The sequence below is a fragment of the Alligator sinensis genome, unplaced genomic scaffold (genome assembly GCF_000455745.1).
Source record: "Alligator sinensis unplaced genomic scaffold, ASM45574v1 scaffold593_1, whole genome shotgun sequence".
Taxonomy (NCBI): domain Eukaryota; kingdom Metazoa; phylum Chordata; order Crocodylia; family Alligatoridae; genus Alligator; species Alligator sinensis.
Window position 1 is genome coordinate 51,618 of NW_005842415.1, and position 25,501 is coordinate 77,118.

At 42.4% G+C, this 25,501-nt stretch overlaps 1 protein-coding gene across 1 annotated transcript in view; it reads right to left on the minus strand.

The window, feature by feature from the left end:
- Positions 1-25,501, minus strand: part of LOC102384216 (protein diaphanous homolog 2) — a gene marked incomplete at its 3' end in the record, with an annotated part of 232,060 nt that overhangs the window by 51,386 nt on the left and 155,173 nt on the right. Inside the window, exons 15-16 of the mRNA XM_006030052.2 lie at positions 15,490-15,591; positions 7,553-7,647 (exon numbers count right to left, since the gene is read on the minus strand). Coding sequence (XP_006030114.2) covers positions 7,553-7,647; positions 15,490-15,591 — 197 coding nt within the window. The remainder of the gene's footprint in view (positions 1-7,552; positions 7,648-15,489; positions 15,592-25,501) is intronic.

Sequence of the window (25,501 nt, forward strand, 5' to 3'; positions counted from 1 at the left end):
CACAAAGAGCACTCTAGCAGCTGTACAGCAAATGCACCTGAAGTGCTATATTCAGAACTGTAACTCAAAGTCTTAAAAGTAGCTGATCAGTTTTTCTGCTATTCAGAACAGTGTAGTGAAACTGACGAGATAAATGTTATTTCTACTCCGCTGCTTTAATTTATCTGTTTGTTCTGTCTTGCCATTGACAAATGAATCATGTATTTTAGTCCTGTTCATGGCAAGTAGTTAAACACCTTGCAATCATTACATCCTCCAGTCTGCTACACTTGATCTTTGGCACAATTTCTCCAACAGAACTTTTATAACAAAGACTGTCCGTCAGCGAGTGAGAGCCACAACCACCTTTTCTGGAAAGTTACTCTCAAGAAATCAGAATCATGCTATACATTTTGTCACAACAGATGAATATTCCAATTAACTTAATAAAATAAATTTTAAATGCAGCAAGGAAGTAACCCTGTTTAAAATATAACAACTTAGAAAGAAGGGTTTTTTTCAATTAACAAAAAGCTATACTGTAGTCATAGAATAAAAATAAATACCAACCCCCCCCAACAAAAACAAAATTGAACTAGCTGGAAAGGATCTCAAGAGGTCATCTAGTTCAACTCTATGCTCAAGACAGGACCATTCCTATTGAAACCATCCCAGGCAAGTGCTTGTCTAACTTGCACTCAAAGACTTGCAAGGAAGGACATTCCAAAGCCTTTCTAAGTAACCTTGAACATCCTGATATTTAGAAAGTTCTCAACAGCTATCCTAAGTATCCCTTTTTGCAAATGAAGTCTTATTTCTTGCTCTGCCTCCTGTGGGTAAAGAGAATAGTTAATTACTATCCTCTTTATAACCAACCTTTCTGCATTTGAAGATTACTTCTACCCCTTCTCTTGCTTTTGTCTTCTCTAAACTAAATATTTCTGGTTCTGTAAAGCTTTCTTGTAACATTTTAATCATTTTCATCACTCTTCCCTTTGGAATCTCTCACTAGGTGCAGTGTCCAATTAGACACAGTATTTCAGAAAAGGCTTCATCATTTCTGACCAGGGAAAAACAACTACCATATGCAAGTGAATCCAAGACTACTGTGAATTTAAGACTACCCAATAACCAGATTCTAACCATGGGAAATGCATAAATTCATTATCAGTTTTTATGTATACAATCAAATTATTGGAGGGTGTAGCAGAATACCTTAGGTACCTGCCACTTTAAGGTTTGAAAGCAGGTAGCAGGGCAGCCTGCAGGTGTTGGCCAGCCTTAATCAGGTGGTCACATGATCCCAGAAAGGCTCTGGGATTAGAGGAGGGGACAGATTAGCCTTCATTTTAACCCAAGCCCTCAGAGCTGGGTCTCCTGCTGGCAGCTGGAGAAACATCACTTGGCTGAGCTGCTGCTTAGAACATCTTTGGAGGTAAGGGCAGGAACTATGGGGATTGCAGGAGGCTCCTGGTCCTGGTTAAGACTTGAAAGTGCACCCTGCTGGGGAAGGATGGCCTGGTGGGACTGCTTGTGGTGGGGCAGTTTCCCAGAAATGCCAGGTCAGTTGCCTCCCCAGTGAAAGGCAGGTAGATGCACCTTAAAACCCCAGTCCCAAAATCCTGGTGGGTTACCCCAAGGTAGGGATGGGCACAAGGCCAGGCACAACTAGAGAGAGGCACCTGAGCCCATAGGGTGAAAGAACTCAATGACATAGGGCCAGGCACGCCTGGGAAGAAGCACCTGAGCCCATAAGGCGAAAGGCCCCTATGACATGAGGCCAGGTATGTCTAGTGAGAGGCACCTGAGCCCCATTGGGTGAAAAACCACAATGGCCCCAGTGAAGGGGCAGAGACAGAGTGGCCCCAGTCAGGAAGCATAAACACGTGGAGGCCCGAATAGATTAGGGTGCATGGTCGACCTGCAGTGCTGTGCATGAGAGGGGTCAGCGGCCCAGTTCAACCCCAAGTAGGGCACAAGGTCATTGGTCACAGAGTAGGGCCTCTGAGAGGATGGCCTGAAGTGATGCATGTACCCCAGCTAGAGAGTAAGTAGGGAAGCCCGAAGTGCCACACAGAGTAGGGCCCGAAAGGCATGGAGTAAGGCAGGTTGGAAGTGGCTCAAGAAGAGGCAGTATGTGAGAGGCCCAGTGAGAGTGGGTAGTGTGAAAGTGGTCCGGTGAAGGGAAGAATATGTGTGTTGGATGTCAGAGGCCCTACAAGGGGTAGAGTTTGGCCCGGCCACAGCTGTCATCAACTTATGCTGTCATCTGCAAGGCATGAGACGCAGCAAGGGGAGGTCAGAGCCATGTGCAATGCCTTTACCACCAGAGCAAGTAAATGGGCAACCTGCCACCTGATTGACATCTTAATTATTACCATGAAGGCGTGGCAGAAAAGGAAGGCAAGCAGTTAGCCTAGAGACAGGCAGACAGGCCAAAATCATGACCCAGCCCTGAGAGCGCCTGCTGTCAAAGATGGTCATCTTAAAATCTGTCATCGTCCTCCCGCCCCTGCAAGTAGGGAAAATAGTGGCAGAAGCACAGGCAGTTGGGGGAAAGGCAGTAAGACAGCAGATGGAAGGGGGCTCTACAAGCCTGCCCCTGTGCCTTGTATGCTCATGCTTTGCTCCCTGCTACGTTCCCCTACCATTGGCCTCCTCTCCTGCCTGACACATCCACACTCCTGCTACTTGCCCCCACCATTCCTACACTCCCCTGGCCCCTGCCCTCCCCTGGTGCCTGCCCCTGTACCTGATCCCCCAGTGCTGCTTTTGCCCCTTGAGCTCCAGGCTTTACCCTTTAGCTCCACCCCTGTTCCAGCTATGGTGGCACTGACCCTAGCAGGGCCTGGTAGTGGCAGCAGGCTGCTCTGGCCAGACACCACCAAGGCCAACATTTTGTAGCTTTCACTGTTCTTTATTTAAACAGGTTTTTTCGCTGCCTGTCCTGCCATTGCATCTGCAATATATTCATAAAAAGAAATCATGCCTACTTCTAAACCTCCATTTTATTCTAAATAAGCCAAGCTCTTCAGTTCTCACTCATATGATGACTCTCCATTCACCTGACCACTGCCTATACACCTCCTTTACTTTGGTTCCAGCTGTAATTTATCATTTGTGAACATGGCCAACCAAAATTGTACAAAGTATTCCACATGAGATCTCAAGAGTGACTTCTGACATTAATACTACCTTAGCATTCCTAAAAATGCCTCATCTGATGCATCCTAGGATTGTCATTTTCAAAGCCACATCACACTAATAGTTCATGATCATCTTGTTACTTATTAATACTCCCAGGGTTTTTTTTTCCCCCCTCCATCATTTCCAACTGATAAGCTCCCAGTTTAAAGGGAAAAAATACACACACAAATTTTGTAAAATGTGTATTACATATACATATACAAGGGTTGTGCAAAGCTTTAGTAGCAGATTCGATTTGGAGGAGATTCAGCCCAATTTGTGGGCCAAATCTCCATATCAAATCGGCAGACTCATTAAAAGGTCCAAACAGATTTGGAGATTCGGGCAGTCCCCACTCGCCACCACAGGGAGCTGGACCCAGTCTCTGTACTGGTAAGTAGGGGGTGGCGGGGGCTGGAGGACTGGGGAGGGCACCGTGGCAGGGATCCCTGCCCAGCCTCATCCACCGCTGGCTCCCCCAGGCCTCTCAAGTTCCCTAAACCTGTCCCCACCCCCCACCCACTCTGCCACCCAACCCCAGCATCTCAGCACTTAAAAAAAATAAAAAATAAAAAAAGCCCCGCACTCACCGGCTGCAGCAGCAGTGACCATGTTTTTTCTACATACCTCAAGGTACCAGGAAGCTTGTGAATGCTGCGACGCTGGGGTGGATGGAGCATCTCACAGGAGCGTGGGGGGCCCACCCACCCACGCGCGCACACACACACACACACACACACTCCCCGGCTTTGCGACTGGTGCCTCATGGGTCTGGGGGAACACCCGGGGTCCTCCCATGGCCGATCGCCAACTTGGGGGGGAGCCGGCGGGCCCCACATGCGCTTGGCGGAGAACCCAGAAGTGGACCAGAAGTACTTCCGGGTTCGCTGCCGAGCATGCGTGCCCCCCCCCACGCGCTCCTGTGGGATGTTCCACGTGCCACAGCACTGCAGCATTCACGAGCCGTGCCTGGTATCTCGAGATATGTAGAAAAAACATTTAAAACTGTGTCTATGGCTGAATCACTGATTATCTGAATCAGCATCAAATCTTCAGTTTTCGATTCAGCCGAATCGAATCAGTGACAGTGATCTGAACTGATGAATCATATCACTGTCCCTGATTCAGGCCACATCCTAATCCAAATCAGAATCAAATACAGCCCATTTCACACAACCCTAATACACACATATATAAACACACACAAACATCCATCCATCCATCCAAGTCCCTAAGAGCATGCTCTTACCTTTTGAAACCTGTATCCAATTGCTATAATTTTCAGGGTCATCCTAGTCTTTCAGTATGATGATTAATTTTAAGAAACGCTGAACCAAACTGGTCTACCTGAGTCACTGAGTCCAGCCCCTGCAAACATAGCAGCTATCTAAAATATGAAATTTTAAAAAATCCCAAGAACATCCATGTCAGCTCCTCCTAATGCATTATAACTTTCTTCTGTAATACATTAATAGCCATCAATTCATTTTTCTGTTGATAATCCACAAATCCTGTAAGGTCTCCCAAACAAGTCAAACTTATTTATACATCTTCATCCATGAAAACTGCTGGAACTGCTCTACTTCAGTGGTCACCAACTAGTCGATCATACAGCCTCTGACAGTCCATCTCAGTCTGTCAGAGGCTCCACAATCAGAAGCAGCAGGACACGTGTGGCTGGGCTGAGCCATGCGCCCTGATGCTGGACTGGGCTGGGTGAGTGAGGTAAAAGCCCAGGCAGCTTGTCCGGGAGACGGGGCGGGGGGAGGGCGGGTACTGATCCTGGGGTGCCAAAAAGTGATCTTCATAAAAAGGTTGGAGAACACTTCCCTACTTGTTTCAAACTACAGGCAACCCCCACTTAGTGCTCCTAATTGGTTCCTAAAAAAACAAGCATTAAGCAAAACTGAAAGTATTTGATGCCCCAAGATGGCAACCACAATTGTTTTTAATGACCCAAGATGGTGACCACAAACGTTATAGCAAAACTTGCTGAGTGCTAAGTGAAGAAGTGAAATTATATCAATTTAAAATAAGCATTAAGCAGGGGTTGTCTGAATTATCCTTTGGTTAAGAGAAGTACACAGAGGGAAACATATTACACACAAGCTGAAGACAATATTTGATATAAAAAGGAAATATGCTGCATTTCCTCATATAAAGCATGTCTCAATATAAACATGGACCCTTTTGATTTGAAAGAAAGGAAAAAGCATCGTTCCTGAAGTATAGGGTCTCCAGGGCTGCAACCATTCACCAGGGCTGGCTCCCTCTCTTTGTGAGGGCCATAATAATTAACCTGGCCCCTTTCCCCACTACACACACAGTACATGCACCCCAGCTCCACATTCCAAGCACGCAACTCTCTCCTCTACCATCACACACAGCATGGGCAACCAAGTTCTCCCCCACTTTGTATGTACAGTGCCTGGAGCCTTGCTGCACATACAGGTAACCCTTGCCATTCGTGAGGAATACGTTCCTGTGATCCCTGCGAATGGCGAAATCTGTGAATAGGGCACTGCGTTCACGAACGCAGTCTGTGTTCATGAATGTAGTACCCCCAGCGGCTGGGGGGAAAAGCACAGCTCTGGCAGCAACGGGAGCCCAAAGGTGGCAAGCACGGAGCTTCTGAGGAGCTCCAGTAAGTGTTTAAAGTGTATTTAAAATGCAGGTTCAGCATTCGCAAATACCTGAAATCATGAATGCTGAATCTGCAAATACCGAGGGTTTCCTGTATATCACTGGCACACTGGCCCTCTCCCACTATGCCACCCTGACAGCTGGAAGTGGAAACAGGGGAGAGGGAACTCTAAGACCCTAGCCATCTCTGCATCAAAAGCAGTGCCCAGGTAGGACTGGGGCCACCAATTAGACAGTCCTGTGCTATAAAATGCTTAATACTGAAATAGGTAAAAGAGTTATGCTCTGAAGCAAAATACTGAAGAACATAGTGAAATGTAAAGTGCAGTGATTTTGTTTACTTTTCATAAGCCAAGTACTGTTTCAGAATAATCAGCAGCAAGAGTTCTTTCAAGAATTTTAAAAAGTTTATCTTCAGTTTTCTCTTTTTTACAGGTTTGATTTGAATATGTGTAGAGAATAGTACTAATGAGCAATACATATTAAACCAAAACACAGGCCACAGGCCAAAATTCAATGTAGTTAAAACTAGGATGGTTTAATATGGTTTAAACCATGGGCTGTGTCTACCTGAGCAGGGAAGTATGTTTGCAGCAGCACAAATAGTATCGGCACAAATTTGTGCTGACACTTTGTGCCATGGTGCATGCCCCTGCCTGTGTGATTTGTAGTGGGTCCTGCTGCTCCATATGCTGCACAGGGGGCTGGCTAACACACAGGTTGTGACAGAACAGGGCTAGACAGCAGACAGCCCCCTTCTTGAGGCACCCTATGCCCCTGCCAGCTGGGGAGTAGCACATGGAGACAGAAGAGCAAGTGCTACCTGCTCTCCTGCCTCCATGCACTGCACTGCAGAGCCCACCTTGAGGCATCCTGCTCCCCAGCCAACCACTCCCTGCACTGAGACACATGGAGCTCCCATCTTGAGGCATGCTGCACCCCCAATAGCAAATTCTGTCCCAGCGTTGCGAATTAGCAGCACCATGAACAGTTTAACATGCAGCACATGCAGTTTGTAGCACTGCAAAGAGGTTCACAGTACCACAAACTGCACATGTCTGTATGTAAACTGTTCAGCCCAGTACTTTATTCTCCAGTCCACACTCAGGGTCATTAATTTGGAGGATGGCATTATCTGAACTGACACAGCACACTAGGACATACAATATAAAGATGTCAAAACCAAAATAGCACCCTTTTCCCACAAGTTACAAAGAAAATCACCAGCATTTAACATGAAGTGAGAACATTAAAATATATGCTGTCATCAACACTTAATATAGTATCCCAGAGGGAAAATAGGAGAAGAAATAAAGATCTGATCTACACTCCTTTTGACTACTCAAATATTTATGAAACCAGAAGGTAGAAAAATGAAAAACACCTGATGTTCCAAAATATGCTACAAGTAAAAGATAGCTTAATTAGCAGTTCAACTGTTTAATCCTTGTTATGCCATCTTTTCCTTCTGAAAGGGTAAACTGACGTGAAGACAAAAGGAAAAAGACTTCAGCAAATGTAAGTGCCCTTAGTCAATAGTCTCCATTCATAATCCATTACATCTGATTATATTCTTCATGCCCAAAAATAAAAATGAACACATAAGGAATATATATTAGATTCTGATAAACAGATAACTGTACCATCTTGAGCTTTTTTCTTGAATGAAAGCTTATTTGGTTTTTAAATGAGTTAATGTGAGTAAAACCAAACCCATAAGATAATGGATGAGATTCTGACTTACCTGTATCAAGGATTCACTCAGCTTCATTTCATCTACCTCCAAAATAATATTTTTTATTTCTTCATAAGGCATGCGGAAAGATCCTAGAAAAATTGCTGAAATTAAAAAGTAAGATATTAAAATCAAAGAGGTCAAAATATAAATAATCATAAACTGAATACAGAAATAGCTCTGCTCAAATTCAAGGTACTTACAAATCTAAGATTGTTTATTAGAAGGTTCCATGTGAGCAAAATGAATTGGTCTTCCCAACCATATTTCTATTTAAGATGTCCACATTTAAGAATCTAAAATTCTTGAATATCTAAACTCACAGGCCAGATACTAATCTAACACTTACTGCTCTAAATAATAGTAATAGTCAGTACAGCATTTACACTGCTTTTTTACATATGAGGTCTACTCTACAAATAAAAGGCTTTTAAATTTATTGCTATCCATCCTTGTCCTGTTCACAAATATATACATATAATTTGGGCACCAGATTGCTGAAAATAATTTGTACCTGCCAGCACATAGCATTCTCTGAAGCAAGTCCTATGAGGATCTCAGGTCAACTGTGTGATAGAGTAAGCCCTCCTGGACAGTGTCTGGGAAGCATAACCTCCCAGGAGACAGTCTGGTGAAGATAGCGGCCACTTCTGGGTGACAGAAGAGGAGCAGGCAAGTCACTGTACCTCTTACTGTAAATACTTGTATATACATTTCTGTATATAATACAGAATCGTTCCACATTACAAGCCTCCAGATACTACAGTGTCAGAAGTGGAAGGTACAACGTGCTGAAAGAGCTAATGAAAGAAGTACCTGAAATGGCTGCTGCAGAGTCCATAAAACTGCAAGTATACCTCCCAGTATCCTTGAAAATCAAGGGGAATGCTGAAAATGGCTGGAAAGGGTTCAAACAACAATTTCAGCTGTATATGAAAACCACAGGGGCAGACAAGTTAGAGGAAGAACTAAAGATGACTGCTCTTAATAGATAAAGACAATGAAGAACTGGATGTGTATAATGCCTACCATACAGAGGGGGGAAAGGCTAAAGAGAAAAGCCTTGCAAAAATAATTAAAATGTTAGAAGCTCATTGTGTTCCTATAAAAAAAATATTACCTATATGTTCAGGATGAGAACACAAATGGAAGGGCAATCAGTGCCACAAAACTAAAACTAAAGAAGTCAGTCCTGTGAATATGGAACACCACAGGCAGCTTGTAACTATTGATGGGGGGGGGTGGGGGAGGGGCACAATGTACAGATGTTCAGGATTTTTCTCCCAGAGCAAAAATGGCTGCTTCAGGAGAGTTTTTTTTCTGAAAGATCAAATTGTATGCACTCTCTTAAGCACAGTTCTCCATCGTCCCAGGGTGCTTTGTTCCCTTCATCTCAGAAGACACTGTCATTCACTGAATTCTGGCTAACACTCTGCAGTCTGTGACACTCAATCAGGGCTGACCTGTGCACTGCTGCCATCTGTGTCCAGGCAAACTAAGGCAACCTGAAGAGCATGCTAAAATGTGTACAATGAGGCCTCCTGGCTGTGCAGTGTCAGCACTGCAAGCTCTCTCCTTTTCAGGGGCTCAGTATTTGAAAGTTTGTTCAGGTGTCTCTAGATAATTTTTTTCCCCACAACCAAACCAAAACAAAACAAAACAAACAAAAACCCTGGAATGATTCCCCCAGCGCATTTGAAAAATGTACACAACCAAAGCCTCGCTCATTACAGACCAGATAATCCTGGGATGCTACAATAAAAAATTCTGTGACTGATTACTAAGAGAAAAAGACCTGATATTAAAAAAAGGCAACATGTCTGTGTCAAGCTGAACTGTCAGAGCTGATTTGGATCAGTGCCTCGACACAGTGGAACTTTCCAGCACAAGGCACGGTAAGGTAGGGGAAGTCTCGGCATGGTGAAGAGTTCCGGCGTGGATAGAGGTCCCGCCGAGGATATGCAGATTTGCATAACACGATTGGCTGATGTTAAATTATTCCCACGTGGCACCTGGCAATTGGCTCGCTAGCCGTATAAAAGGTTAGGGGCGTTTCCGCCCTAGTTGGAGAACTCCGCGATTTCCCCTGGAGTGGAACTCCGGCAGTTTGATCACCTGCCAACGACTCCCCGTCATCGAAGCCTTACGACGTATCCTCCGTGTTGCATGCCCAAGTTAGACCCGAGCTACCCGGTCTACAAGAGCTCCTCGATTAGCGACTAGAGATTAGAATTGTTGCAACTACGATTGAAGTGTGAAGTCACTTCTTGCCTGCACTGTATACGACTCTACAGTGTAAGTAAAGCTATCTCTGTTTTTCCAACTGATACGTGTCCCGTCTGTGCCTAATTCCGCTCCAGTGATAGAGAGTACCCAGCTGCCCATCACGGGATCGCAGCCGCAACCCCAGCAAGGGTTCCCGAGGATTCCCGATCCTCGGTCCCCTCTCAGCCCCCACAAGAACAAGCAGAAGCACAAGTAAAAAGACATACAAGAAATGACAGGAAGTGCAATCACTAAACCAGCAAAAGAAAAGTCCACAAAATTTAAGCTGGGCAAGAACAGTCACTTGGGAAACAATAGACAATGCAAGCATTGTGGCAACCAGTGTAAATATAGAAAGTGCCCAGCATCCAGGCAAAAAAGTAGACACTATAATGAAATGAACCGTTATACTAAAATATGCAAAGAAGGTAGGAAAACAGGTCAGTCGCATCTTACGTGGGGGTTACGTTCTAAAGCCAGCGCATAAGGCAAAAATCGCGTATAGTAAAATCGCGTATTACTGTACCAGCGGTGACTGCCTCTGCCTCCAAAACCTTCTACCACTGCTGCGGAGCCATGCTTAGAGCTGTGCAGCCGGCAGCAGCAGCGCAGCACGGGGTGGTGGTAGGGATGGCTGCATATTGCCCGGCCACCACCACACTGCCGCTGCCACCCGGCGGCCAGCCACACAGATCTGGGCACGCGTGCAAACTCAAGCCCCACCCTCCCTCCACCCCGCATATAGTTGAATTCATACAAGTTAAATGCGCATATGATGCGACTGACCTTTATTAAGTGTAGAAACACTCAAGTGTGGAGGAAAACTGTTCCTGAGTACACTTAAGGAAGAGCCCAATAACTCAAAAGTATGGCTAATAAGAATTCAGACAAATGGTACTTATGCTACCTACAAGATAGATACTGAGGCACAAGAAATTATAATCACCAAAAAATGAACTAGAAAGGTGCAAAGGGATCATAAAAGTGGAAGAATCTAATGCATCTATGAAACACTATAATGGAGGGACCATTCCAGTTTTATGAGTGAACCCTTAACACTTGGACACAAACATAAAACAATGGATCAAGTGTCTGCGATGGTACACAGAGGAAAGCAGACCGTTTTAGGCTCATACACGAGAGATACTTGGTCTTACTAGAAAGATGAATAACAGATAGACGTGGTAGTAAAGATGGAACTGAGCCAAATTTGAAGCACAAACAGCATCATATGAAAATGTACTCAGAGGAAAGAAGTATCTTCCAATTATGTACAAATTGGGTCGCGGGGAGGGGAGCAAGGCAGCTGGAGACAAAAGAGCCGCACAGGGACAGCCTGCTTGCTCTGCACTGTCCCAGCAATGTGTATCCTGCATGCGGGGCTGCACTGAAGGAAGTGGTGTGGGGCTCCGCCACCCAGAGCAGCAGGAGGCACGGCAGGGAGGGGACAAGGAGATCCTGGTGTGGCCCCACTGTTCCCAGCTGTGCTGGGTGTTGCCTGCAGGGCTACAGCAGCCCTCCGGGAAGGAAACAGGGCAGAAGTTTGAGCCCGCAGTCTGCCCCCTTCACAGGTGTGGGGGTGTGGGTCCCTCCTGCCCCCTGATAGTGAACAACATGGAGTGTCCGGCATCTCCATGTGTCACTTCCCTTAAGGCGATGTGGAGCCAGCTGGGCAGTCCCAACACCTCTCCACTTGCGGCTGGAGTGCCTGGCCAGGGGCACGTGAAATCAAAGCAGTTCTAGCAGCCATTAAGGGAAGCTGCACATGGAGGCATTGGCCGGGCACTCCATGTATTGCCCCAATACCACCCCGCTCCTCCAGCCCTGAGCCAGCTTCCACCCCAGCCCTGCCCCACAACCCCCAGCAAGCCCCATTTACCATTTCACAGCCTCTAAGACTAAAGTGAGCCTGACCTAGGCCTTGTGACTTCCTAAAAGTCACAGGATCCACCCTTCTCCCTCCCCCTCCCTGGACTTTCCTGCCATTTTTGCAAACAGCTCTTGCAGGTTGGAAGTCTACCAACCTACAAAGCTCTTTGCAAAAGGGGGAAATCTGTGGGTTTCTCTGCTTAAAGAGAAAATCCACATTTTCTCTGATAAAACCAGGGAATCTGTGGTTTTCTCCATTTTTCCATGGGAAACGGAAAACCTGGGTCCCTGCTGATGACAATAATTTGCCACCACACATTAAGAATGACTGAGAAAAGATCTGAATATTGCAAGAGTTAACACCCTTAAACTGAATAAGGACAAATGCCAAACTACAGAAATAACATATTTGCATCAGCAGCTGACCTCAAAGGGAATTTTACTTGATGACTCACAGATTCAAGCAATATTGACCATGCCAAAACCTGAAAATAAAAAAGAATTCAAACATTGCTAAGAATGCTGAATTATGCCCGCGAGTTTATCCCTAACTACACAGCTCATACAACTCATTTAAGGCATCTTTTTTCCAAAGACACAGCATAGGCCTGAATGCCAGAACATGAAAGTGAATTTAATGTTCTAAAACACATATTAGCATCATTCCTCTTGTTATGTTTTTTGACCCCTTAAAAAAAATCAAAATCTCCAAGGATGCCTCCAAAAATGAACTGCAAGCACCTATTACAATATCATGAAATTGATTGGTTGCCAGTCTCATGCATCTAGAGCTATGAGAGGTAAAGAAAAGTTATACATACAAATTCAAATACACTCCTGACCTGGCTTATGGATGTGCAAGAACTGACGACTTACTGCATGGTTAGAGATTCACTGCAGAAACAGATCACAAACCACTGACTGAAATATTAAGGAAAAGGAAAAAGGAAAAGTGTCTTGGAAATGCACAAAGATACAGCAACTACTTTTGAAACTACAGAAGTATGACATGACCCTGGAGTTCCAACCTGGACCCCATTTCACTTTCAATAAAATATTATCCATCAAACATTGCAAAATCTGATGGTCTGGAACAAACTTTAACCATACATGTGAACATGAAGAAAGCCTCATGCTATGTAACTCCAGGAATTTCAGATGAACTGGTGATGGAAATAGCCAAAGATGAAACATTGCAAGGAATAATACAAACAATAAGGAGGAAAAAAATCATTTCCCATTACATAGTCTCAATATAAAAATGAACTGTTAGTCATCTCAGGAGTACTCATGAAGGGTAAACAGATTATAATTCTTGTAGTGATGAGAAAAAAATTTGGAACAAATATGTGAAGGACATCCAGGAGTGACCAAATCAAAAAGCAGAGCCAGACATTAGGGGTGCACCGATTTTTTTGGCCGATACCGGTAGCTGATTATTAACCAGCCATATCAGCTGAAGGGAATGGGGCTGGGGCTGCCCAGCCAGGGCAGAGGAGAGCATGGGACAGAGCCACAGACAGTTTGTCCGGGAAGCACAATTCCCCGCCACTGCATGCACCCCTGCACAAGACATAGTGGGTATGTGCTGCCCATATCTGTGCACAGGGTGAAGGCAGGCTGCCTACTGCAGGCTGCACCAGCCTCTTCCCAGCGAGGGGCCAGGACCAAGGCTGTGCTCAGGACAGGACATGGTGGTACTGGGAGAGGGGGCTATGGGGTGGCTACGGGGAATTTTGGGGTGGCTGTAACTCTGTCCTCTTCCCTACCTCATCCCTGCTGTGCAGTGCCTGTCCCTGCTCCAGCTCCAGCCCCGTTCCCTCCCACACCATGAGAGCCTCAATCCGTACCCCAACACCCTTTCCTTCCCCCATGCCCCTCCCCCCAAAGACTTACCCACTGGACGCTGCTCTCCAAGCTGCTAGGCTGCATTCCTGGCCGCATGCATGTTGTTGCTGTGCACATGCATGCAACATTTAACAGTAATAGCTTTATAGTGACTTCAAAGAGTATTACAGTGAAGTCTTTTGCTAATATATATATAAAGCAAATATAACCTAATATTATAATATAATTAATAAGTGTTACTATTATATTAATATTAAAATTATACTACACACACACAAAATATGGCCTGTAATGAGTGAATGGATTCCAAGTACATGACAGAGAGAGACAGCCTTGGAGGCTGGTCTGACCTAAGACCATTAGCCTAAGGGGTACCTTCCAAGGTCAAGCACTGAGAGATTTTTGTATAGAGAGGCATCAGGCATGGGCCTCTAGGAGGCTTGAAGGCTGACCCCAAATACTAAAGTTGATATACTCTAAAAGAAGCTATGTTTAAATAAGAGTCTCACCCACTTCTACATGAAATACTGGCTCCCAAACCTGAAGGAAAGGCCTAAAAATTTACTATAGAAATACCATTTCTCTCACTACAAGGACTAGAAAAACTTCAAAATAATTTTACTACATTCTGATCTATCACAGAATAGAATAATAGAAAATTAGGGTTGGAAGAGACCTCAAAGCTAGGTACAGACATTCAAAAAGCTTGAGTTATGTGTTTTTTTGTAAGCAGCGTAGTTTTGATAAGTAGCAAACAGAACACACATTTGTACTTTGGTGGAGGGGGGCAAATCTTAGACTGGGTTCCACCACTTTTAAACCAGTCCATGTGTACTGAACTTCTGCTCAGTTAAGAGTACAGATCAGTTTCCAAATACTTATACGAGTTCAAAGTGCACAGGTTATACCTGGCCCAGGAGGTCATCTAGTCCAACACCCTACTCAAATCAGGACCATTCCCAATGAGATCATCCCAGCCAAATCTGTGTCTAGTCAGGTCTTAAAACCTCCAAAGATGGAGATTCTACCCTCCTTGTAAGAAAGCCTGTCCTAATATCTAACCTAAATTTCCCTTGCTGCAACTTAAGACCATTGTTCCTTGTTCTATCATCTGCCACCACTGAGAACAGACTAGGCTCCATCCTTTTGGGAAGCACCCTAAAGGTAGTTGAAAGCTCCTATTAAATCCCACCTCAGTGTCCTCTTCTCCAGACTAAATGAAACCCAGCTCCCTCAGCCTCTCCTCAGAAGTCACGTGCCCCAACCCTCTAACAATTTTTGATGCCCTCTGCTGGACAATCTCCAATTTGTCCACATCCTTTCTGTAGCGGACAGCCCAAACCTGGACACAGTACTCCAAATGTTACCTCAACAGTGCTGAATAGAGGGGAAGAATTACTTTCCTTGATCTGCTGGCAATGTTCCTACTAATGCAGCCCAGTATTGCCATTAGCCTTCTTAGCAACAACAGCACACTGTTGGCTCACGTTCAGCTTATTGTCCACTGTAACTCCCAGGTCCATTTCTGCTGAGCTGCTGTTCAGCCAACCAGTCCCCAGCCCATACTAGTGCATGGGATTATTCCATCCTAAGTACAGGACATTGAATGTGTCCTTATTAACCACATGAGATTTCTTTTGATCCAATCCTCAAATTTGTCAGCGTCTCTCTGAATCCAAGCCCTACCCTCCAGCATATCTACTATTCCCCCTCACTTGGTGTCCTATGTTATAGAAAAGCAATGCTCATGCAAAATTTGGAAGAAAATAAAAACAAAACAAATAACAGATAAATAAGGGTTAAGAGTTCTGCAGAACAGCGGTACACAACACTGATTTTTTTGAGGGGGTGGGGAGGAAGGCGAGACCACAGTAAAGAGAATGAAATGAGAAAGCTTATACATGGTTAAGCTTATACATAAGAAAACTTGCTTGCATATCCAGTAAACAAATAACATTACTTACACAGATTCTGTGCTGTTTTTCCATCCAAGATTCTCAGTTCTTTACCTCTTTTCTTTGGCATAACGATTTTCTTTTCCTCCATGTCTTCTACTGCCCTCCTAGCTGTAAATGTACATATATATGAGCTGATAATTCACAAATATAGTAAATTTAAACACATTTATTTTAGATGGTTTATAAAAGACATACTATATTATAATATAGTACTATGTATCTAAAAAGCTTTCCCCATCTGAACCATATCAGTCAGATGTTTTATTTGCTTTAAAAGAAAACAAAGGTGCTACCTCAATATATTTGAAGACTTTTAAACATGGAAACATACATTTTGAAGAATAAAAAAAGATGTACGATTGTGAAGCAGCAGAAGGACAAAGCATGGTTTACAAACTTAAATCAATAGGGAACTGACTAATAATTGTGTTGTTGCAAAAAATATATATCTATATATAGACATACATGTAGGTGGGGTGGATTGAAGTGGTTGGTTTATTTTTTTCTAGTTTTCCTTCATTCCAGTATCTTCAGCAACATAATTCTGATTCTATACCAGCTCAAAGCAGATGAATGCCATCTACTGAAACACTAATATCTGCTATATCATTCTGAAGGCTTCTCAGCAAAAAAAAAGGTAAAACAGTTCTGTTCCTGACATTTGGTTATGCTTTAAGATGATTGTTATATGTATTTTAAATATTTAAATAAATAAGTAGTCATTTATCGTCTCATTTTATTTCAAATAATATAAGAAATCCAAGTTTTGTTTTGTTTTTTACCTAACTGAAAATATTAAATATTTTCCTGGCACTTTCACAAACGTTAGTTAAATCAATCTTAAATCTACAAAGCTATAGTATTGTTGTTTCCTAGACTACAGTCATACATGTAGCATTTCTGCTTCAGTGAAAATCTGATTTCTTTCAAGCACTCATTAGCCACTGGAAACCAACTGAAAGGAAGTTTTAAGCAGAGGAGACTATTGCTTGGTTATCACACTTCCATTTCTTTTATTTCTCACTTCTGTCATACCATTGTAGGAAAAATATGTTCCGCTCGCTACCGATTTAAACTATGCCACTTACAGAAAACAGTGTAACTAAGATTTCACATACACACAAAACACTAATGCATAGAGACCAGACTCAGATACCTTAAAACTAAGCGGTTTTTTCTTCTTATGTATGAACAGTCATTTGCTCCAAGCATGAAACTACAAGAAATGTACTCAGCTGCAGTCTAAATTGCACACCACATTCACACTGTATTGTTCATCACTCTCCTGACAGAGGTAAAGGCAACTTCAGCTCCCAGCATTATCTCTTGAACTGGCCACCGCATTCTTTAGTAAAGTAAGTCATTTATTTTTTGCAAAAAAACTCATACGTTTTGGCCCTTGCCTTCAAGGAGTGAAATCTTGGCACTTTTAAAAATCAACTAGAATTTTGGCATTGATTTCACCGGGATCATAATTCTATCTCCAAAGTTCAAAATTAAGTAGGGGGTACTAAGTTTAATTATAAAGGTTTGTGTGTCTTTTTTCCTGTTTATAAAGTGTATGAATCAACTAACTCGCCCTATAGACAAGAGAGTTTATTCAATAACTTTTTTTTTTTATATACATGTACCTAGAACAACAACAATGATCTGAAATGAAATCTGAACTCAGAAATATTTTTAACAATCAAGAATAGTTATATTAGGAGTAACTTGCTCCAATTAAAATTACTGAAAAATCATAGCCCATTCAGACACTAATACTCCAAAGCATTTTAAAAGATGATGCATTATCAGGGTTTTCAACCTTTTTTTGGTTGGTGTACCCCCAGCAGCTGGTCGAGAAGCAGGGAGTCCCCTGGCCAATTGACGAGCAGGTCGGGGGGAAGGGTCCCCCATGTGCAGAGGTGAAACCACAAGCGGCAGCCAGAAGTGCCATCAGCAAAACCAGGACTGCCCTAATTTCTCCGTACCACTGCCACATACCCGCTGAGGCCTTCCCAAACTACCCCCAGGGGTACGTGTACCCCTGGTTGACAACCCCTGCATTAAGTGAACTCAGTTATGACAGGGTTAGATATAGGATAAATCTATCTGAATCATGTCAATGTCACTATGGCTAAAAAAGACAAGCATATACAGCAGGATAGATTAGAACCCTGTAGGTTAACTAAACCAGAGATGCAAATCTATCCCATCTTCCACCCAACTTCAGACCAACATGGCTAACTAACTCTAAAAAAAACCTACAACCAATCTTCCCATTAATGTCCTTTAAAGCACTGATGAAACTTCCAAAAACTCAAGGAACGTACAATTTATAGGAACTGTATAAGGAATCATGGGATAATCATCTAATGTCATTGAATTCAACAAACTTTTGATCCTTCAAGGGTTAACAATACAGTACGTCTAATGCGGCTGTACTGAACCATTTCAACTTTTAAAAAATGTAATACAAGAAATTTATTTTATCAATTATTTATTTGTAGCAATGTTAAGGTTTTGATTAACAAATGCCCACTAGTTGTAAAATCTCAGTTCTATTCATGTGCCCAAAAATGTGTTCAGATACCTGACAAGGCATCTATGTTTACAAATGCTAGTTAATCACATTCCTCACTGTGCAATGTAGCTTTCCCAATAGTGTTAGTTCCTCATACGTTGAGAAATTTGTTCTACACTATAGTTTCTGAGATAGTTTGAAGTTCTCATTTTATGCACCACTTCCAATAAGCTCAGAAAAAAATTATATAGCACTTCTGATTTGTAAAAACATGTGAAGTTATATTTAAAACATTCCCCCCCACCCTTCTCCTTGCAACATGCTGTTCTTTTGCATGTTCTTTGGAGGCCACCATCTCAGACTTAAGTAAATATTCTCTCATTATTAATATCCAATTTCTCCACATATTTACTCTCATACCACTTCCCACCAAACTGCAAAGCTTTCTTGGACACAGAGGCACCATCTTTTCTTAATAACAACCCAACCCTCCTTCCCTATTCTTATGAACAATGAAGATGCATTTCCAGAACACTGACAGTTTGACTCTCTGTTTTGAGATTAAAGTTTTATCCCTGGGCCAAAATGACAAAGGTCTGTTTTCTCCATGCATCTCCTACAGCAGAGTTAGACTGAAACTGGTAAGTAGCTATTCTAATATTACCAGTTAATATAGAAAAGCTCAATTCATTCTAATTTGCCAAAGGCTAAATGGGATCGCTCCCAGAAGTGAATAAGTCTAGATTTAGTTGGTGTATTTTCTTCCTTGAAAACAGGAGAATCTTAGTCTTCACGGACTGACTTCCCCAGGGTACCCATTACATTCCTCATGGTAGCAAAGATGAGAGAGCTCACAAATAAATTAATTATTACACAGCCATAAATCGCTCTCCTTACATAGATGCCCCCTAGGCCTCAAAGTATTCACAAATGTGTCTGGCATGTGAGAGATTGGGTAAAAGCTCCCCTCAACCAGTGTTACTAAAATTGCAGCCTTCTACAAAGATTCATCCCCCTGCTGGTCTTTTATTCACCTGCATATTTTGATTAATGGGTACAAACCACCACCATTTCCTACTCTGCTACTACTGTGTATTTTCAGATTATATTTACTATATGACAATAGACCGGAGTAGGCAAAATGCTGCTCGGGGGCCGGATGCAGCCCACCAGGCCATCCTATCCAGCCTGTGGGGCCCCTAAAAAATTTAGAAAATTAATATTTATCTGCCCCTGGCTGCCTATCATGTGGCCCTCAATGGCTTGCCAAAACTCAGTAAGCGGCCCTCTGCCCAAAATAATTGCCCGCCCCTACAGTAGACACTATGTATAAATGATACTAGAAGACTCTCTCTCAGGAACGGATTATCAAATATTCACCCTCAACAAGTGTTTCACCATATCAACATAAATTTCAACTGCATGAAACTGTGGCTAGCAACAGCACTATGGTTGCTATAGTCATTCTGAGTTTTTATGTCAAAAAAACCTCGAGTATTCATTGACTAACATAAGATTTCCATAGAGGTTTGCTGCCCTTTTTTTTTTTTTAAACAAGGCAAATGCATAATATACAATGTAAAAATGTATTACTTTAGAACTAGAGTATACAAAAACATATAAACAAACTAAACTTTGTTTCCTCTTCTCCAGTTTAATTTACTAAAACAATCATTTTGTCATGTTTGTATCTACATGTCTTCTCTATTAATTTGTAATATTCCCAGCAGGTACATACTACAGCACTAATTTTTTATCTAGTATACGTAAAAAACTTTAAGTACAGTTTATCAAGATAACACTGAATGTACTATTCATTAACACTGTACCAGCTAATAAACACAAATAAAATGGAACAAAGGGAAACCAGTTAGTAAGTCTATTCACTGGTACTCTTTCCTCTTACTATATCTTACATTAGTGCTATCTTTTGAATGAGAGAAAGTGTGTGTGTGTGTGTCTGTGTGTGCGCGCATGCGCATGTGAGCATGCATGCGCACACTCACCCACTATATCTGTTTTGTTTTATCTTTCTTGCAGGCAATATATTCTGTGTGGACAGAATGGGACTTTGTTTTCTTTTCATTATGAGATATATTAATTAAAAATAATTGTACAGTCTAAAGTGGCACAAGTATTAGCATATGTGTTGAATTATCAAACAGTAAACATATGCTAAAGCAAGCTTAAGCAGCATAAGTATTTTTACTCACAGAACACTACACAATGATAGACATATGGTAATGATCACCAATGAATAGGTATGAATGATGGAAAATGCCATGACATATTTTCTGTTCAGGCAGGATCTGAAAACAAATAAGCATTTTAATTTAAGTTTCCATAAAGTGTCCTTTATCATGACATCCAGAGGGTCACTTCCTCACTCATTTTTTGAAAAAACGCATGGAAAAGAAGTAGTTTATAGTTAGTCAGGTTAGTAAACTGACACTACATGCAGTTAAGCAGTTTGCAATAAAAGGATTAACCATGTGACTAGCAAACCAGAACCATTGTTACTATTATTATTACTATTAATTTAAAAAGCTTTCTTGCAAACTATTTTTGACCATATATTTGTTTCTTTTTGTACCGTGATTAAGCAGTTTAAGTGAGATATTATACTAATGTGCAATGTTACCCCAACTTAATGCAGCATGCAAATAGGAATATTATGCATGGCAGTATGCAGGCATGTATGCAGGTGTGTGCATGGAAATAGGTGGTCTGGGTTTTTTGGGGGGTAGGGTTTGGCTTAGTTAAATGTTGAATACGTGGATTATATTTGTTACCCAATTACTATATTCAAATTACTTTAGTTTTCTACAAAATTTTCCACAGTGAAGTGAATACCATAATTACTGTTTCAAAAGTTGTTTTCCCTAGGTTAGAAAGCAGAGAAGGAACCTTTATTAATAAATTTTCTTCACTAATGGAACAGACCAACCACTTGCCACTCTTCAACTTTTGCATGTTCATGCATAAGACTAGTTTTAACAGCAGAACACTTTCTTCTCCTCACTCCAGCTGATTAAGAAGGGGAAACAATAAAGATAAGGTGACTCAAAATTAATGAAACTGTAAAAAAATGGAAGTACAGCTAGGCCACTGACAACAACTCACAGAACAACAAAATGAGGGTCTAAATTAAACATGTTGGTAAGCAACCAAGATTTTGTTTTCATTTAGTATTTGATTCTATTTTGTGAGTAATAACGTATTTGTTTATCAAAGCTGGAGGAAAAAAAGCTGATGCAACATGCTGTAAGAGACTGTTTTCCATTCCATTCTTATATGATCGGTACAGCATGTGCAGCTGCGAAATGTGCATCTTCAGCAATGCCTGCAGCTGTGAAGCAACTAATATATCCCACAGAAAGGACAATTTCAGTTTGACACCTGTTTTGTGCCTGAAGAGAAAACAATACGAGTCAAAGTGTTTTAGAAGTTTAAAATATATTTAAAAAATAACAGTACTAATGACAAGGAACACACAAACATGTTTTAATGGTTTTGAGACCTAATTAAGACCAAAATCTGTACACACACATGGTTTTTGAAAATTAACAGCTGTATAACTAAAGTAGTCTTACACCTGTTCATTAACTCAATAACTGAACACCATTAAACGTTACCAGCACAATATGTTTAACAGCCTTAAGAGCATCAAATAAGACTTTAAAGTTTTGCAAGTATTATAGCTTGACTTAATATGTTTGTTAACAGTCTCTCTCTCTATTTGGTGGTTTTAGTGCTTATAAAAGTGACTAATAGTGCAACTTAGGGCAGCAACATTGAAGACCCCACCTATTCCTGAGGCAAAAGCTATTTTAAATGTGAGGTTAAAAGCATACAGTCACACTTAAGGGTAAAGTAGCAGTTATGCCAAAAATGGAAGTGTCTGTGTTTGGGGGGGGGGGGGTAAGAAATAGAAATTCAGTTATCTACCTTAACAACTTTAACTGGAGTTAAACCATGAAAACTATGGAAAATGTTAAATAACTGTATACCTGATATGACTGAAAATGTTAATGTAACAGTAGTTCTCTGAAATATATTTTCACATAAATTCCACTCTTGATGCACATAAACCAGGGGTCAGATGGTAGTTAGCCTAGGTGCATAAACAGACTTTCACCTTCCTTGACCCTCTGAACTGTTAATACAAAAGGTGATGTGTCCTCCTCCTCACTGCTTTTTTGCTATTCAATCTTCAAAGAAATACGACCGTGTATTACAAAAGCAGATATATTCATGGATTTTTCAGGAATTTTAACAGAATTAAACAATTGCCTTTCTGGTGCCCAAGACCATTTAGAACTCCAGTGGGTGGAACAGAATCTGACCCCAGTGTATTCAAGATCTGACTTATTCTGAATCAACTAAGTCTGTTGAGCCCACACCTCTACCTTAAGTTAGGGAATATATCTATACTGCTGCAGTGGGGAATCCAAACAAGGACTGGGCCAACCAGAACCTGACTGTGCTCTGCCCAAGTGAATCCACGGGCACACTTCCCAACCAAAGGTTTGCCAGTTGCATTGGTTCTGGGTTCATCACCAGCAGTTGCTCTTACTCCCTCAATCACAGGGGGAAATGTAGCTAAGGGTAGGTGGCTTCAGCTATTTTTAATTCCTTCACCAATATCAAATGGCAATGTTAAAAGATACCAAATGGCAATGTTCTCAATACTGGAAAAGCAGCACTCAGGTCACAGAATGCATATGGGAACGATCTTCATTAACCACACAGTTACTTATAAAGTTACCGCTCTTTATTCCCTTATAAAGGATCTACACAGGTTCCACTCATAATCAGAAATTAGTCCCAGTTAAAAGACCACAATTTGCACCAAATGCAGATGTCTACAATAAAGACTAGTAAAAACAGTAGTACAAGTATAACAAAGTAGTAAAAATGTGGCCTGAATTCCATATCACTGACTTAAGGACCCCATTTCTCTACTTCTTTTTGCTAATATTGTCATTAGGAAGACTGACAAGATAAAGGGATCATATATAACCATGGGCTAAAAGGGAGGAAACCCATGTCAGCAAATCCCATGAAGGAAGATTTCAAGACATACATCTGAATGGGCATCCAAAAAAAGGAGGAAGGTATCAGAAAGAGATACCAAACTCCTATTTCCTGTAAGGCAGAAACTCAGATACTTTCAGTGTGTTACAAGGCTTACTGTTGAAAACCCCTATACATGACTACTGATACAGAAGGCTTATAGAAAACATTTATAGTTTAAAAAAAACACAGCTGAGCCACTCTGACATAGCTTAACTAAAAAGGGGCAAGCAGGGCAGAAGTCCCAGGCACCAATTTTGGGGGAGAAGAGGCACAAAAAAACAGCCACTATTGCTGTCAACTAGCTACACCATCAGCACCGATGTCCAGGTGCTGCTGCTGCTCTAGATACCAAGCTGCCCTGCTATGTTCCTGCTATTTTGCCTGGGTGTGTTACAACCCTGAACAGCCGAATGCTACTGGAATGATGTGATAACCCATACTCAAAAACTCAAATGTTTCCTGATGCAACAAAAATGACTCAATAGCTCCTTTGTCACAGAAACAGTACCTCACTGTGGTGCCATCAGTAACCATTTGCAAAGTGAGACTTTGAAAGAGGCAGATATGTCTTGCTCTGAACCCTAGCAAATTGACTTGCAGAGAGACTTCAAAACCCAACCACTTCCTTTGATTCAACAAGATACATTATAGACTGCTGGGAATGGTTTAAGGAGCAGAACTCTGCTGCATGTGTTATGGCTGTACCCATCAGTTTTAGGGGTAGTAAAGTTTTCTGGTTTATGACACGTCTGCTGTGCAAACATGCAAATCTCAAATTACCCTTGCAGAAGTTGAAAGTGAAGTCTGAGAGTTATTTGCATATCTACCAAAAGTTTTGGACAGATTTTTCGCAGGACACTTAGGTGCCCTGCTCCTAAAGAGGGGAAACTGTTAGAGAAAGAGCCCTAGCAGTGAATGATGAGCCCAGCTGCGGGTTGCCAGGGGAACCAGAGGAGGTCAGCTGACTGTAAGGGGCAGGGCCTGGCCCTTATAAACCCTAGGGGATGAGGCCAGAGGTAGTTCCCTGTCAGCAGCTCTCTGCTGAAGAATAGAAGAGAAGCCTGCTGAAGGAGTAGCACATGACATGGCTGTGGGATGAACCCCGGTAGGCAAAGTGTGATTATAGCCGGGCGGCTTATGTTTAAGTTATAGCCAAGAGGCTCGAGTTTGTGTTGCTATTTGTTACACCGGTGGTTTGGGTGAGGCTATCAGGGGTTGGAGGAGGCCTCATAGGGGACTCACAGTAGAGTGGGGACCCCAGTGCCAGTGAGGGTGCAGCATTTGGGGTACATAGACCCCAGCCCCAGAGAGGGGCAGTTGAGAAGCCCCAGAGAAGGGGGTGTTGCTGAGAAGCCCCAGTGTGGGTGTGGTGAGCCCGGGAGAAGGGGGCAGCATTACTGAAGAGGCCCCAAGAGAGAGGCGGCACTGTAGAAGAGCCCCGAGAGAGACAGGGCTGTCAAGAGCCCGAGTGTCAGAGAGGGAGTGGAGACAGAGAGACCGAACAACGTCTATTCCAGCTGCGAGGCTTGGGGCGTGGTGAAAGGGGTGGTTGGTGCCACGCATAACCCCTAAGGCTAGGGTGCCCCCGAAGCACCCGTTGTAGAGCGGGACCCACAAAGAGTCCGGGAGTTCACGGGGCCAGAAGTAACCATGTCCAAGGAGACGTAAGGCAGCCTCCCTAATATATTAGAACACCAAAGACGTGGCGGGTGAGAATCTGAGGGTGTCCTTGGGCCAACTTGGCATGGGAAGGGGGCCTTCAGGAGATCACGGCCCTCCTGCAGGACCCCGCTGTGACAATATTCTTACCTCCATTTTAAAGTGTGTTTTACGATGCTTTATGATTTGTCATTCCTGGTAATAGATGCTGAGATAGGAAAGTCCTTAATGATGTGATATAACAGTATGCCTGTGAATTCATTTATTTGGATCAGCTTATGCAAGTTTCCCTTGCTTTATGCTGTACTTGCATTCCTGGAAAATGGCGCATAACTCAAAATTCACATAAAGGGAACCCACTTTGCAATGTAACAAATAGGGATACGTTCCAAAGCGTTGACTGTACTGACCCCCAGACCCATTTCTACCACTTTTACAAGACAAGTTTGGCACTCACCAACAGCAAACAGTGCACACAAGCACAGGGCACTATCATAATGGGGATGGCAACTATAGAAACATGTTGCAGACAACGAGCAAGGAGCACATATCCATGCAGGAGACTATATTTTGGTATGGGTCACTCCCACAATGCACTGCACAAAGCAGCTGACTGTGGGCAGGCTTCCACCACACTGATTACATAAGAATGAATTTACCTCACATATAACAAATTTTTGGTATAAAAAGGGTCATTACCTAAGAGTGAATTCACACAGAACCCACATAAAGTGAGAGAAACCTGTAATAGATTTTACTGAGTTGATGCCTAAA